Source organism: Sus scrofa, chromosome 4 (assembly GCF_000003025.6).
Source record: "Sus scrofa isolate TJ Tabasco breed Duroc chromosome 4, Sscrofa11.1, whole genome shotgun sequence".
Lineage (NCBI taxonomy): Eukaryota > Metazoa > Chordata > Mammalia > Artiodactyla > Suidae > Sus > Sus scrofa.
Window position 1 is genome coordinate 80,433,185 of NC_010446.5, and position 16,251 is coordinate 80,449,435.

The 16,251-nt window shown below is 39.9% G+C and overlaps 1 protein-coding gene and 1 long non-coding RNA gene across 3 annotated transcripts in view; one reads left to right on the top strand and one right to left on the bottom strand.

Moving 5' to 3' along the window:
- Positions 1-16,251, top strand: part of LOC106510093 — a 262,329-nt gene that overhangs the window by 242,298 nt on the left and 3,780 nt on the right. The window lies entirely within an intron of this gene.
- PRRX1 (paired related homeobox 1) overlaps positions 1-16,251 on the bottom strand; it is a 75,008-nt gene that overhangs the window by 5,503 nt on the left and 53,254 nt on the right. Inside the window, exons 2-4 of one of the 2 annotated variants that reach the window (XM_021090643.1) lie at positions 12,584-12,759; positions 7,809-7,990; positions 3,972-4,043 (exon numbers count right to left, since the gene is read on the bottom strand). In XM_021090643.1, coding sequence (XP_020946302.1) covers positions 3,989-4,043; positions 7,809-7,990; positions 12,584-12,759 — 413 coding nt within the window. In that variant the 3' untranslated portion in view covers positions 3,972-3,988. The remainder of the gene's footprint in view (positions 1-3,971; positions 4,044-7,808; positions 7,991-12,583; positions 12,760-16,251) is intronic. The other variant, XM_021090642.1, reaches the window with a different exon arrangement.

Consider the following 16,251-nt stretch of genomic DNA (forward strand, 5'->3'; position numbering starts at 1 on the left):
TTAAAATGGGACCTTTTTTTTTTTTTCTTACAATATACCAAGAAATCTCATTTATTTTCAAAACCCATATACATATTATCATTTAAGTTCTATATGAATTGCATGCTTCCATTCAAGACTCTACCAAAAATATATGAAAATCCATAAATCACATACTCAAGAAATTTCTAGGAAATACTGAAATGTAAGATTTCAAAGAAATCAAAGCTCTAATAGCTAAGAAAAGAAGCAACTGAATTTGGGAAATCTACCTAAGTTATAGATTATGAAATCAATCAAATCAGCCTGTCTCAGACAGATTTCTCTGAGACAATTAAATGCTAAAGATAATACATAATACCATTTTAAATACATAGTAGAGAAGGTGGAATTTTGAATTATTAAGTACTGAGAATGAAATTAAATAGCTCCTAAAAACAGGAAGCTTAAATGTCATGAGAGAGTGAAAAGAAAAAAAAAAAGTCTCTGATGGTAAACTTTAGATTGTTATGGAATATTGTGCTTTTAAATATTTGGCCTGATTTTTTGAGGGAGTTGTTGTCTGTCCTTTGAGATTCTGAACAAGCAAAGTCCTATTTAATAGAAATTCTGTCTCTCCCTCTCTCTCTCTCTTTCTTTTTTCCTTTTTTCATGATCAAAGATATGGTCCATTTTCCTTAGCAGACAAGGGGATTAGAACATTGGGGGATTATTTTAGTTTACTAAAGATGCTCTTACTGTTTTCTACAAATGTCTACTGTACTTATGATTTCAATTTTATCTATTACACAGTCGTTTTTCCTGTATTACTTTATAATTTACTAATCTCATCTGTTTTTCTAGTCTGAAGACTTAGTATGGTAACACATTTCTTGGAAATACTGATTCTCTCTTTAATGCAGGCCAGATGTTAATATCTCAAATGAGATGAATGTTGATCCACTTCCCATTTCCAAACCAAATTAATGAAATTAGAGTATATTTTGCACAGGCACAGAAGAATGGATTTTTCACTGAGACATTTTCCTTAAATATCAGCCCATGTTTCCAGAGTTGAGAAGAGCACCTTTGTCTAATTGGACTGTGGTATTGTTATTGTTACTGTCTTAGTGAAACCATGACTGTGCCTTATAGGTAGCTCCCAAGTTAAAGGGGTGGGAGAATAGAAAAATAAAAAACAGTTGATATAAGTGAATGAGTTTTGAAATCCTCTACATGCTTGATAAATGATAAGGTTTTCACTTGGCAGATGTTTAAGAAATTTATAAACTTCCAAGAGTTAGTCTAACGTATTTCAGCATTACATAGCCATAAGAAATTGGATTAAAAAACAAAAACAGAGACCATCTTAGTTCATAGCCTCTAAATAAGCATTTTTGAACACGTACTCTACAGGTAGAGACTTGGGGATATTTTGTGCACATACTAAAGAAAATGAGTCTGTTTTTCCTCTAGCAGTTTGACATAAGTCTAGTTTCTCAACTCAAAGTGCCATTTAGGTAAGTAGGGACCAGTCCTATGACCTACCGGTGACAAGTAAGATGTGTTACAGGTCAGAAAAGACAGTCTTAATCTAAGAGCAGCTTAGTCATGCTTTAAAAAGGCATTAGAAGTACGATGGAGAGGACCCACTTTCAAAAGTGACAACAGATGCAAGAGAGCCTTGAGTGGCTGCCAATCTGAAAGACTGTCCATGACCACCTGTTTTCCATGTCATCAAAACTTCCAAAGCTCTGTGTTAGGAAAAGAGAACCCTGAAATGTTTTCTCACAAGACAGAAACTAATGAGGTAAATAAGCTGTTTTCAACCAAATTTGCTGGGCCATTCAAACCAAGTAAAATGACCAGTCCTTCCTGAACCAGATTAAGCTTTCTGGGATAAAAAGGTGAGGTTGAAACTAAATAATTTTTATAGATCAAGCACATGATAACACCAAGAGCCTGCTTACCAACATCTAGAGATCCTGCCCACTGGTCTTGCTTCTGAGTAAGAACCACCTATTTGGGTGTTCCTGTTGTAGTGCAACAGAAATGATTCCAACTATTATCTGTGAGGATATAGGTTGTATCCCTGGCCTTGCTCAGAGGGTTGGGGGATCTGGTGTTGCTGTGAGCTGTGGTGTGGATCAAAGGTGGGGCTCAGATCCTGCATTGCTGTGGCTGTAGCTCTGATTTGACCCCTAGCCTAGGAACTTCCATATGCCAAGGGTGTGGCCCTAAAAAGTTTAAAAAAAAAAAAAAAGGAAACCTCCTATTCCTCTCACAGGATACAGAATATGAGATCTTGAGTACTGGGACTGGGCTTATATGATCTGGCCAAAACAACATTTCTATTTAGTTTTTAAGAATGTAAAAGTCTTTGTGCCCATGACCAAGAAACTACTTGCCAAATAAAGGGCATTGTGGAATTAGAGATGAAAAAGAAATGCTTGTATGCAAAGCATACTCTAGGACTAATGCAAATATGCTCTAGGACTTTTTTTGTAGAGCTGACACATTGAAGTAAGCTTGAAATTCTTCCTTCTCCTTATTTGGAGATTCCTAACAGTTCGAGCTCAGCCATAGGCAGCAAATGCTAACTACCAGGGTTGGCGTTCTGTTTTCACTGGGGACAAATCATTTTTGATCATTTCAACCTACCTTGAGAGGTTGTTGTGAGGAATATGTGTTTAAGATGACTGCCAAACACCAACGAAGTATGGGAAATACTATAGATACATGCTGTGGTTTTAAAGCCAGGAAACTTAAGAACATCTCCCTCTCTGCTTTCTAGTCACCCAGAATGCAAATCCCACACATCACAAAACAATTGAGGAGAACTGGGGGGAAATAATACCTGACTCAGTTTTCAGCTCCAACTTTTGTTTTCCATTTGGCGCATTTGGACAAATGATGACAAGCTATGAAAAATTTCATCCCAAAGACAAATCTGTCAGCCCAAGAAGTCTGTGTGTCTTCCTGAGATTCTAGGGCTTTCCCAGCTCGGGATTTTTTAAAAGGCTATCGAGCTTGAGGTTTTCATGACTCTCTCTATATATGTAGAATTTGGAGACCATATCTTTGGTTTGTTCTTTTGTCGGAGGAAGAACGACAGAAGTACACCTCCTTCATCTAAAAAAATTCAATGTGAGTTTTCCTAGGGAAATTTACTTTTAAAGAGAGACCCACAAAATCCTTTTGGAAGTGCTCTTTGGTGATTTAAATAATCATTTCCAACGTCTGTTTTTCAAACTCGGGAGCTGAGTTTTTGAAGTGTATTTAGCTCTTAAAGTGGACAATAGGACCATATTTCATTTGTAAACGTTCAGTTTGCACGGCATATTCAGTGAGACTTCCACCATTTTTTTTTTTTTACTTCCACCATTTTAAAGTTTTTCTTTCTAGAAATATTTTATATTTGAAGGCTTGCCTATTTTCTATCATCTCATGATTTTTGTATTTCTTTTTTGAAATGCACGTTGCTTAAACATAGGTTCCAAATTACCTCGTGAGACATATAATAGGGAAACTATCACTAGCTTGATTTTAGATACAAGGCTACATAAAAGAGTGATGACCCAACTGGCCTGAGTTGCAGCAGCCAGGACAAGAACACAGTTCTTCTGACCTCTGTCCCACATCCTACAGTCATCTAAAACCACACTCTTCAAAGTATGGACCAAGTGTCAACAGCATGGCCCTCACATGGCAGCACGTTAGAGGCACAAATCCCAGGTCCTGCCACAGACTCACTGAATCTGAGTCTGCACCGTAACACGATTCCAGATGATTCACTTGCCCAGTAATCTGTGACGAGCCCTGCTCTAGGCCATCAGACTACTTTAACTCTAAGGACATATTTTCTTACAGCTCTGGTTTCCAATAGGATTCCCCACTTGAGGACCTCACTGCTTTCATTCCTAGGACTGTAAAACCCCACTTTCTTCAACAGAGTTAATTCCCACTTAAACCCTGCCCCCAGCAGCCACCCTCTTTCCCCTCTGACAAGTTACCTTTTCAGTGTCTTCCGTTAGAATCCGTTATGAAGCCCCTCGTGTAAACAACATCTTGGGAGGGACGAGGATCTATTTTTGAAAGTGTGAAAGGGAGAAATGAGCCAAATGCGTTCAGCAGATGTCAGGCAGCACTGTGACCACGATCAAATGAGGGGAGGTGGAGAAGGAGAAGGTTGGGGGGAGGAAAATTGTGGATAAGGATGGCTGGCCTCTCTTTCACTTGTCATTAGTTGTCTTTGAAGCCCAGCCCTCCCTCTGGAAAGGGCACTCCAGACCAATACTGCAGAGCCAGGCCATTCTCTACCTTTCACAGGAAAGGATGTTTCTGCAGAAAAGATTCTTGACTACTTCATCTAAAACAGCAGTCAAAAGTCTAGGACTTGGTTAATCCCTGCTACCCAAGAGGCAAAGCACTACAAGATAATGAGTCTTAATAACTTTGGTGCTTCTGTGTGCTTTCATTTGCTTAAGGAAACAGTTCTAAGCTAAGCAGTGAGCATATGGGCCAAAGACAAGCTTTTTTCAACTGGCTACGGGTAGATAAAGAAGACACCTGCCAGGACAGTAGTGGCCTGTTAGAGAATACTTTGCTCCTCCCAGTGACTCAGTTGCCTGCCTGACATCATCACCTCTAACATGCTCAAGGGAATGAAAGAGGTCAGGACGTGCTATAAATAGAGTGACCCATACATCTCTGTTTGCCAGGGACAATCCCAGTTTATGCCTGTTGTCCTAGTGTCATTATTAATAGTACTCCCCTTTCACTCTCAAAAGTGTCCCAGTTTGAATGATAAATTATACAGCCTCCACTCTGGATATAAAAGACACCCAGAAAAAAAAAAATGTTTTGGCTGTTTCCCATCCCATAATTCTGACCATATGCACGCTATTGCTTTGAGTCTTGGTTTCCTCCTCTCTTCTTCCAGGGGAGAGCTGTGGAAGTCAGCAAACTGACCCTCTGGCAAAACTGTCTGCTCACTGTCCCCGAGTTGCATGACCAAGGCACATCATTTATTCCAGGGGGTGCCTGCACACCCCACAACGTGGACCTCAGCTGCAGGCAGGCCTCACAGATCTGAGACAAAGCCCTGAATCAAACAGGCATGTTTATGTAGTTCTCCAATCTTATACTTTTTACTATTTTTGATATCATATAAGGTTTAATTTGAATGAAAATATGGTTATGTGGCAAATATGTTGGACAGAAAGAGGAATCATGAGCACTGGCTCTAATTCTGCTTGCTGAAGGCTTAAACTTGGGCAAGTGTTCAGTCTCTTCTTTGGAACCAGATCAAGGACAGAGCTGCCACACGGGAGCATCCAAGGATTAACCAAGAGAAATGCCTTTTAATGAACGTCACATGTGAGATAACTACTTTGACATAAGAGTATCAACAGAAATAGCAAGTTCATGTTCCATAACACAAAAAGTGTATCGTTTCTTTTGCTTTTCATCACTTGTTTTTCTTTTATATTTTCTTAACAAGACTTATATTTCCTACCAAGCTTCAAAATGTGAAATCATAATGTATTTTGGTTCTAAACATAGCAGAAAAATCTCCAAGTAACAAAATAGCTTTTGCCACTTTCAGAAATTGATCAAAATATAAACACTTCAGTCAACATTGGGTCAAAAAAAAAACCATTATTATTGATTAAATTACTGCTTAAACCATCATTTTTTCTACTTAAATCTGGAGATTAATTTATTCTTCATACAGAACATGAACAATCAGATTCTATGAAATGTTGAATTATTTTTTACAAACTCTGCCTAAGAGAGAAATGATATAAAAGTATACCATGAACTGAGTAAGAAGTACTAGGTTATATGATTTTAAGTGAAAGGAGCAGAATAAAAAATAGTATTTACACTAAATCTATACTATATAAAATACTGAATTCTAATTGTAAAAATAAACGAACTATCTCAAGGTGGCGCAATTATGAGTGTTTTTAAAAAGTGTATCTAGTTTTTCTACATAATCTTCCAAATTAAAATAGAACACTCCCCCCCCAAAGCACACATAAATTCCATGTTAATAATTTCAGTTAGATTCCCATGTACAAAGTATATATTGAGGCAGGCACTGGGATTTGAATTTCCACTGAGGTCCAGATAATGTAGCCCAATGTAATTAAGGGAGTATTCATCCCCATTCATGCAGTGTACTGCCCTCATCCTCTCACTAGTTAGGACCACATGATAGTCATCTGCCTTATTGGAACTGGTATAAAAAGTTCCTCACTAGGACCCAGGAAGAAAAAGGAGCTAAACTTCCTGGTTGTGACCAAATTCAAACCAGAGACCTTGAAACATCAATCAAGCTCTGAACCACATCCATTTCTGAAGCCATTTAATGAGTCTATGAACTATCAATATTTATCAGAGAAACAAAGCAGTCATCCACTTACTTAAAATATTAAAGAATATGTTATTTCACTATGGTCTTCAAAATGTGTTTTTAATAAATCCTATAAGAGGAGTCTATATTTTAAATAGGACACACAGACATAACTAATCTTGAAATCAGCAAGGCATACTATGTCTGAGAGCTATAGAAATGTCCAATTTCTTTTGTACAGAGTCTCCATGTACTAAGACCAAAGTAATTCACACTAATTTCACAATCGGGAATTTAAAAGAAATTTCCAAATGTATTTATGGTGTTTCTTTCAAGGAATTGATTTGGAATAGGAAGAATATTTAGGTGAGGTTTTTCACTTTGATTAGAGCAACCAACTTTTGAAAAGTATTTGCCTTTCACAAATGTTTCATTTCACATCAGAAGTTTAGCATCAGCTGGGAGATGATCTCCTTTAATTAGTTTAAAACCTCTCTTTCCACCCTTAATTAGCTTTAACAGTTAAAAGGTCAAACAGAAGCATAATAAATGAATTTTTGAATACTTTTTCCTTCACTGCAATCAGCCAGAGAACACATAGCCTTGATCTGGTTTCTAAGAGTACTTGCTTAGAATCAAAGAAAGACACTAGACTGATGACAATGCATCAGGCATGTGTGTCTCAGCTTCCTTCTGGAATTAATCTACATTTTCTGATCAGCATAATAAATGGAGGTTAAAAAGCCTTTCCAAGCAATTTTCTTCTTTAATATTTCTCACCTTTTAAATATAAAAATTTTGTGTAAATTATACATTGTTTTTATATTTTTTTAAAAAATCCACACAAACTAACCCCCAAAGAACTTCCAGTAAATAGGTAAGAACTAGCAATAGAATAAGAAGGCATCTTGGATCATAAGACATTCCCACCTATTAACAAAGAATTGTGGCCGTAGAGGTGATCTGAATAATCCTAGATTTTTTTTTCTTCTTCTCCCTCTGTCTCTCTCCTTTTTTTTTTTCCCCTTCCTAACTTCCTTTCATTCAAAAATCAGTTTTATTGTGAAGTTTGCCTTTGGTCCTATACTTAAAGCCTTCCATGTTAAAAGCCTACTCAAGCATAATAACACAAATCTATAGAATTTGAAAATGGAGTAAAGTTTTGTTCCAGGAAGATTGCAAGAGGGACTCTGGGCATAGCTTAATGAACTTTTCTTTTAGATTCTTCCTCATCTTTGAAAGCTTTGCAAGAGTTCCTGAGTCCAAGAGGAGATTGCTGATGGCCTGCCCCTCTCTCTTCTGCTCCAAACCCTGCTCCTGGGGCAACTAGTAATCTCCTGTGAAAATCTGGGGATGTCAGCAAGTTGAATGTCTCTGAAGAGGTTAACCCAGTAAGAAATGTCAGCCAGCTGCACAAGCAGCTTTGAACATGACCAACCGCTGAGAAACATGTGGAAGTGGAGCAAGGGAGGGTGGACCAGTCATTCACCTGTAAGGAGAGGCCGTCCCCCAGGAGAGATAATCGGTGGGTCTTGGAGCAGGACGAGGTACGATGGGCTGCTCCACGGCAGTCACGTCTCCTGAGTAGGATTTGAGGAGGGAAGCGTTCTTATTGGCCAGCATGGCTCTCTCGTTCCTGCGAAATTTGGCTCTTCGGTTCTGAAACCACACCTGGAAGATTGTTGGGAGGAAAGAAGGGCATGAGGGAGAGGAAAAACAAAGAAGAGTTTCCATGAATGAAGTCCTTGTTGATTTTGCTCTAGAATGCCTTCTAAGAAGATATAGGCTCAGTATGGAATTCTTCCCAGAACAATAGATATATGCCATAATCCTTCCCTGTGAACCATGTTAGAGCGCTATTAAGGACAAAGACCATAATAATGGGACCATGGGGTACTTCCAATAATCAAGCCACCAGAGATGGGATCCATGACTAACACATGTGATAGCAAAATAAAGATTATAATCCTGCTGTAATTTTTTAAAAAGAAGAAAAATCTCATTAGACTTCTGCCACAGAAATAATGACATTTTTAAAAAGTTTTTTCAAAATTCTTCAAAACACAAAAACTTCATCTGCATTCATACTACTTATTGAGTACTTAAAGAAAAATTCTCCATCTTCCCAAAAGTAAACCCTGTGATAAAGATTTAAGAAGCAAATCATTTATTCGGGAGATGCAGGGAATACCAGCAAGAGAATGAGGAAGTAATGGAAGAAAAGCAACCCCTGACTTGTGTGCTACTGAAACAGCTCCCTCTGTGAACCAACTCAGTTCTGTGGAACCCTAGGGACTAATGCAGGAAACATACCTCCCACCCAAGGGGTGAGGGGGTGGTGGATTTGTACATTGGCTCCTGTCAGTCATTGGTTATCAATGTTCCAGCACTTCTGGCATGTCTGCTGAAGTTTTAGAAAGAAATGTGAAATAGAAATGCAGATACTAAAAGATGGAAATTGACTGGATTATATTTAATTGTAGGGTTCCAAGGAAATAAGCAACACAGACATTATCAATTACAGCTAATAATAAACCTAGGTCTAAGGTCTACTTGGTTTATTATTGCGTTATTAGGGACAGGAACTTATATAAGCACATTACCTATATTATTTCTAGTCATCATGTACAATTCCATTAGGTTTTATTATTTTTATTTCAGGCCTCAGCAAACAGTTTCAAAGAGATTAAGTAATCTGTTGAAGTTCACACAAGTAATAAATGGCTGAGATTTTGAGCTCAAGGACACCGACTCCTGATCATACAACTCTTCTGACTACCATGGAATTTTATTCATCTGTGTACTCATTCAAGAAATCTTTATGGAGTGCCTGCTTTGTTCTAGACCTTGGCCTACATACTGAGAATAGAGAGATGAGCTTTCTTCTCTGCTCGTAAGCAGCTCACAATCTATTAATAGAAGAAAGACATGTAGGGAGTTCCCATCATGGTTCAGTGGTTAATGAATCCAACTAGGAACCATGAGGTTGCGGGTTCGATCCCTGGCCTTGCTCAGTGGGTTAAGGATCCAGTGTTGCCGTGAGCTGTGGTGTAGGTCGCAGACGTGGCTCGGATCCTGCGTTGCTGTGGCTCTGGTGTAGGCCGGTGGCTACAGCTCCCATTCAACCCCTACCGTGGGAACCTCTATGTGCTGTGGGAGTGGCCCAAGAAATGGCAAAAAAAAGAAGAAAAAAAAAAAGAAAGAAAGAAAGAAAGAAAAAAGATACGTAAATTTGAAAAATTTCAATATAAGAATTTTAGATGCAATTATGGAAACTCATGACAAGGTATGGGAGAAAGACATCCTATGGTGTGTCTTTCACAGCTCTAAGGGGCAACATTCACATAAAATACCATGTGATCGGTACTCTGCGTAAGGCTAGGGTGGAAATCAGTGCAGGCAGAGTCTTTCCTGGCTTCACAGACTTTCAGCTCTTTTGTTTCTAGTGTGTTCCTCACATTGCTATTAGGGTTATCATTTTAAATGCAAATATAATTGTATTAGTGCTTCTCTTTAGTTTTACATCACCTACTGACTCTGAATCATTCCTAGAATAAAATCTGCATCATTCCTAGAATAGCACAAGGACCGTTCAAGAGTTAGCTCATTGTCCATCATGTCAGCCACATCCTGGTGTCACTTGGACCTCCTGCACTGATCCTCCATCATTCCAGATTCAGCCCTGGGCTCAAGATACTCAGTTATTTTTTTCACCTGCATATATTCACACTGAATGTTCTTTCTGCCTGCAATACTCTTTCCTTTTGCTCAGGTGTCAAAAATATATTTTTTTGAGATTTAACTGTAACACCATCTTCTTTGTGAAATGCTGTAGTGGAAAGAACATGACTTTACAAATACTGGCTCTGTGACTTAAAGATTCGTCCTTGGATAGTTATTTAATTTCTCTGATCTTTTGTCTCCCAATCAAATGAAGATAATAATACCTACTCACAGGGTTGTTGCGAGTTGGCATCTATTCTCTCTTTTTTTCCCCAGGCAGATTTAATCAGTCCTTCCTCTAGTCTATCATTAATTCTTGAACATTCCCTTGGTGGAGGAATCATCTTGTTCTATGATAACAGTATAATATGCACATCTGTCTTCTCTGTCCCCAGTCTATAACATCCTTAAGGAGAAGGCCAGGGTATTATTTATCCACAGCAAACCAAAACCAGTTCCAGGAGAATAACAGATGCTCAATAAATGAGGAAAAAATGAATTTTGCAAAGATGGTAAGATATGGCTTACATCCAAGAGGACTTCACAGTCTAGCTGGGGAAGTTGGCCCACATACAACTCAATATAATACATAGCATATTGTAATAAATGCCATAAATATAAAGAAGGCCAGAGTCAGAGGGAGTGGCTCAGACTGGAAAAGGGGAAGACTTCATTGAGGAAGAATAAAGTTATCGAGGAAGAATTCTGTTCTGCTCAGATAGGAAAAGTTCACAACTGTAAAAGACACTATAGAGCAGTAGCGTGGAAACAGTGGAAGACAAAACAGTTTCAACATATAAGAAAGTCATTTGTTTACTGTTGTGATGGGGATAAAATAGCTCCTCAACCCCAAAATACTCTTTCATATTTAAAAAAATTGCCATCATTTCCCTGTCTAGTTTCCTTTATTTAAAATTCAGACTGCCATGGCAAAAGTGGTACTCTCAGGCGCTGTGGCTTATTGGCCTAAAATTATTTACTATGCCCCTGCCAGCCAAGCCTACAATATAAAAAATATGAGTTTTGAAGGAAGGGAATTTAAGAGTAGAAACAGAACATGTTTGGAGAGCTGTGGTGAGCAGCACAGGGGAGGAGGATGTGGGAAGGCAGACCTCAGCACTCTGCTTTGGATGGCAGGATGGAGAGCTGAGCTGGTTGGTGCCTGTGAACCACACTCACCTGAGCCCTGAGAGACTACACCACAGTGCCCAGACAACTTTTTTTGTCACCATTTTTTTTTCTTCTCCTGGGGAGCACTCCTAGATTAAGTTCCTATTTCCCATGGGGACAATTCCTGCACACTCTCTTCAGGCTGAAGGAACCTCCAGAACCCTCCCCCTCAACTCAGCAAATGTCCCTCACAGTATAGGGAGCTAGATACAGTTCCTACCCTCCAGGCTCTTCGAGTATAGTTCAAGTTCCAATCAAGAGGACTATTACTTGCAAGAAGAAATCCTCCAAGTCCAGAATGAACACAGATATACAAACAGTACTTTCTTCAGGAAGACAGGACAAATTTGGTCCATCTCCATTCTCAAAACAGCAGCCTACCACTGGAAATATGGAAGGTAATAGAATCTTGACTCTCAGCAGAGATAGCAAAGCACTGTTTTTAAAAAGCATTTAGTCAGAAGACCCTTATTTATTTAAAATCTACTGTAGTGCTTAAAAGCACGAACTTTGGATCTGCCTGTCTCCAAATCCTAGTTCAGCCACTTCCTAGCTGTGTGACATTGGGCAAAATTCCCTAACCTCTGTGTCTCAGTTTCCTCCTCTACAAGTTGAATAAGACTACCCACCTCACTGAATCAGTGTAAGGATTAGACAGCACAACTCAGAACACTAGTTGACAGATAAAGGCTCAATTACCGTTCATTTTATCACAATTCGTATTCCTCACCACAGGTTGTGTTATTTCGAGATGTCTGGCTTGTAGTTGATGTGTCGTAGCATTCATATTAGAAAGAACTGCTATTCTCTCTCTACCCAGTCTTACCTGCTCTTACCCTTCTTCACTTCACAGAAACACAAAATCATCTACTTAAATGTGCTCTTACCATGGCTTCTAAGTGCAAGATCTTTGCTGTGTTCATTTCATGTCCCACTCCTATCCATATCCATAACTGTGTGTCTGTGTTTCTTGATGATTTGGACATTCCCAGAGTCTGGGGAGGAAGACTGAGTTGGGGATCAGAGAGTTCATCTCTTTGGCCACCCTACAGCTCAAGCTGAAAGCTAGGGCTGGAGAAGAGTGCAGAGTAAAATGTGCCCACGGACAATGTTTAGACCGTGAGTCTGGAGGAGTGGGACACATTGGGAGGAAGGAGACCTGTGGCAAGGCCTGCTCTGCCCTGCTGAAAGTCCTTCCCTTTGATTTTTAAAAATACTCGGCTGCAAAAGAAACACGAGTAGAAATGGATTCTGTTCTCATGCTACCCATTTATAATCCTTATCAGAAGCAGCTCCAATCTGAAACCTATACTTTGTACTTTTCAACAGTCTTCAGAGATGTGCCTCCGAGGAGGGAAGTACTCTGGTTACCTGCACTCTGGCCTCGGTGAGATTCACCCGGCGGGCAAGGTCTTCTCGCACAAAAGCATCTGGGTAGTGTGTCCTCTCAAAGACACGCTCCAAAGCCTGCAGCTGACTGCTGTTGAAGGTTGTCCTGTTTCTCCGCTGCTTTCTCTTCTTCTTTTCCTCTGAGTTCAGCTGATCATCTGAAATAGAAGAAATTGATGATGAGGAGCGAAAGTCACAGTGGAGGTCCCAGTTTACACTCTTTAACTGTGTATCTACAGCGAGATTGTCTCCTTTGCTCACATGCTTATCAAAGCGTTATGGCATTTCTCCAAGGGAGATATACAGATGGCCAACAAACACATGAAAAAATGCTCAACATCGCTGATTATAAGAGAAATGCAAATCAAAACTACCATGAGATACCACCTCACACCAGTCAGAATGGCCATCATTAATAAATCCACAAATAACAAGTGCTGGAGGGGCTGTGGAGAAAAGGGAACCCTCCTGCACTGCTGGTGGGAATGTAAACTGGTACAGCCACTATGGAGAACAGTTTGGAGATACCTTAGAAATCTATACATAGAACTTCCATATGACCCCGCAATCCCACTCTTGGGCATCTATCCGGACAAAGCTCTACTTAAAAGAGACACATGCACCCGCATGTTCATTGCAGCCCTATTCACAATAGCCAGGACATGGAAACAACCCAAATGTCCATCCACAGATGATTGGATTCGGAAGATGTGGTATATATACACAATGGAATACTACTCAGCCATAAAAAAGGATGACATAATGCCATTTGCAGCAACATGGATGGAACTAGAGAATCTCATACTGAGTGAAATGAGCCAGAAAGACAAAGACAAATACCATATGATATCACTTATAACTGGAATCTAATATCCAGCACAAATGAACATCTCCTCAGAAAAGAAAATCATGGACTTGGAGAAGAGACTTGTGGTTGCCTGATGGGAGGGGGAGGGAGTGGGAGGGATCGGGAGCTTGGGCTTATCAGACACAACCTAGAATAGATTTATAAGGAGATCCTGCTGAATAGCATTGAGAACTATGTCTAGATACTCATGTCGCAACAGAAGAAAGGGTGGGGAAAAAAACTGTAACTGCAATGTATACATCTAAGGATGACCTGACCCCCTTGCTGTACAGTGGGAAAATAATAATAAAAAAAAAAAAAAAGCGTTATGGCCAGATGCCATTGTCAATGTGCAAATGCAGGCCTTGGTACTATCAAGTTCATATGCCAAGAACCCTCAGCAGTTCTGATGCTTGGTTGTTGCTTCTAAATCTTGGACCAGACCTGAACTGTCAGAGGCACGTTTTTTTTTTTTTTGCATGCTCCTTAAAGCTTATTTTGTCAAAGAGGGCTAAAGGAAAATTTTACTTCTCCCAATATTCTAGACCTCTTTAAAGATGAGGGAAGGAGAATGGACTACTTTCAACCTCACTTATCTTACGCAGTATTTTCATATAGCTTCATAACCAAGAAGACCAACTATTCCCTAGTTATTTCACCTCAGCACATGCATATAAACACAAATGCAGTGTCGGGGATATACTACGTTCAAACTGATTAGAAGGATTTCCATTTTATGATGCATTTTCCTGGAAACAGCAAGTAGTTCCTAACTGTATCTGCTCAAGGCCCCATGCTGTTGCTGAGGCAGGCTTCAGCGACTTCAGCCTAGATCAGGGCCAGTGCTACAACACTGTCAACCCAAGCTGACACTAGTCTGGGATTCAAGAATGCAAGAATAGTCCCAAAAGATCTCTGAAAGAGTTTCACTCAAAATTTGAGTTCTAGAGCTGGGAATTCCATTGTGGCACAGTGGAAACAAATCTTACTAGTATCCATGAGGATGCAGGTTTGATCCCTGGCCCCACAGAGTGGGTTAAGGATCCAGCATTGCTGTGAGCTGTGATGTAGTTCACAGACACGGCTTGGATCCAGTGTTGCTGTGGCTGTGTGTAGGCTGGTGGCTACAGCTTCAACTCAACCCCTAGCCTGGGAATTTCCACATGCCACAAGTACAGCCCTAAAAAGAAAAAAAAAAAAAAAAAAAAAAAGTGTTTTAGGGCTTTGAGATCTTAGGAACTTTTGGAGAATCATGACCCCAAGTTTGTACCTGTCAAGATTTCACCTCAGTTTACTCTGAGTTGCTCCAAAGGCACCTTGGCAAGTGGATCATCCAGCCTGCCCACGGCAGTCAGAGAGTGCCTGCTGCTGCCACTCCACTCAAGCAGGAATGAGGAGTGTGTGAGGCTGAGTGGAATACCAGCTGTGCTAACACCATCAAGCCATCCCCCTGAGGCCCAAGCCACTGCAGAGGCCATGCAGCACTCAGAAATTTACAGCTCATGTGCCTAAGTCACATGCTCAGCCTGATAAATGGCACTCATACTTCCAATTTTCTCCCCAAAGAGGTTCAACCCAGGGAAACATAAGAGAAGGGAGAATGAGGATGGAGTGAGTCAAGAGCATGGCCACTTGCTCTGTAGTCAACAGAAAGTAGCTCTCAGCTGTTTTTTTTTTTTTCCAATGTGTAAAGTCTCTGGATCTTCTCCGACTGTAAACACACAAAACATTCAAGACAGCTACCAGCATGAATCCTGTTGTCCCAAGGAGAGTGACCCACCCCCCCCCCCCGACTCAGTATTACTTTACAAATTGCGGGCAAGTTCTAGATTTGGGTGGGGATTTAAATCCTCAGTGGGGGGGCTCCTAGCCCAAGATCCCTTAGTGCCTAAGGAAGCTTCCAAGACTTTTTGATGAGAGATGGCTTTTTGGTGGCTGCTGCTTCATCAGCAATGCCCTTGGATCATAGAATAGAGACTGCACATTTCCTCCTGATACATGAAGCAGTCAGAGATAGTGTTTGTTGAATTTATGTCAAGGGAAAATGTGAAACTTTTCTTGTCTTTAGAAAACTGTCTCTATTGGGAAAAAACCATCTGATCACAACCACATTCCCCCAGCTAAGAAGCTGCTGATACCCATTCTCTCAGCTTCATGGGCATGCTCAGAGTTGACCATCTCTCATTTTTTCTATTATGGTACCTCAAACAGGAGGCCTGCTTTGAAGGGACTACTGTGACACCCTCAATAAAAATGTCAGATCAATGGCATCTTGAGAATGGAGTCAATTTAATTATCATTAAGTTAAATTAATGAATTAACTTAGATTTTGGGATCTACCAAAGCCTGGAAACTTCCAACCAGAATCCCTGACTTTAGCTATTAGCAAAATTAGTTTGCAATAATGTCAGCACTAGAATCCATACACCTAGGATCACACATCTTTCAGCTGTTGCTTCTCCTTCCCTTTTGAGTACTTGGAGCATTCCTTTTTTTTTTCCCATTTTCTTTACCAAATCTTTTTTTCTACAGTTCTATGTGTCTTGTACTTCATGTCTCTCTCGGTCATTCAGGGCTTTATGACAGCACCACACCTGCAGCTCAGGCTCCTTTTAGAAAGAAGTCTGCAAGAAAATCTTTAGTTTTCATACCCACCCCAGAATGAGACGAATTAGACAGACCCTAGGCTATTTTAAGCATATAAAGGAAATCCCTTATACAGCCAATCTCATGATTTGCTTTCTGTCCTCAAAGAAAATGCTTTACCACAAATTCTAAATCCTTTATGCTGTTTGGTAAGTCA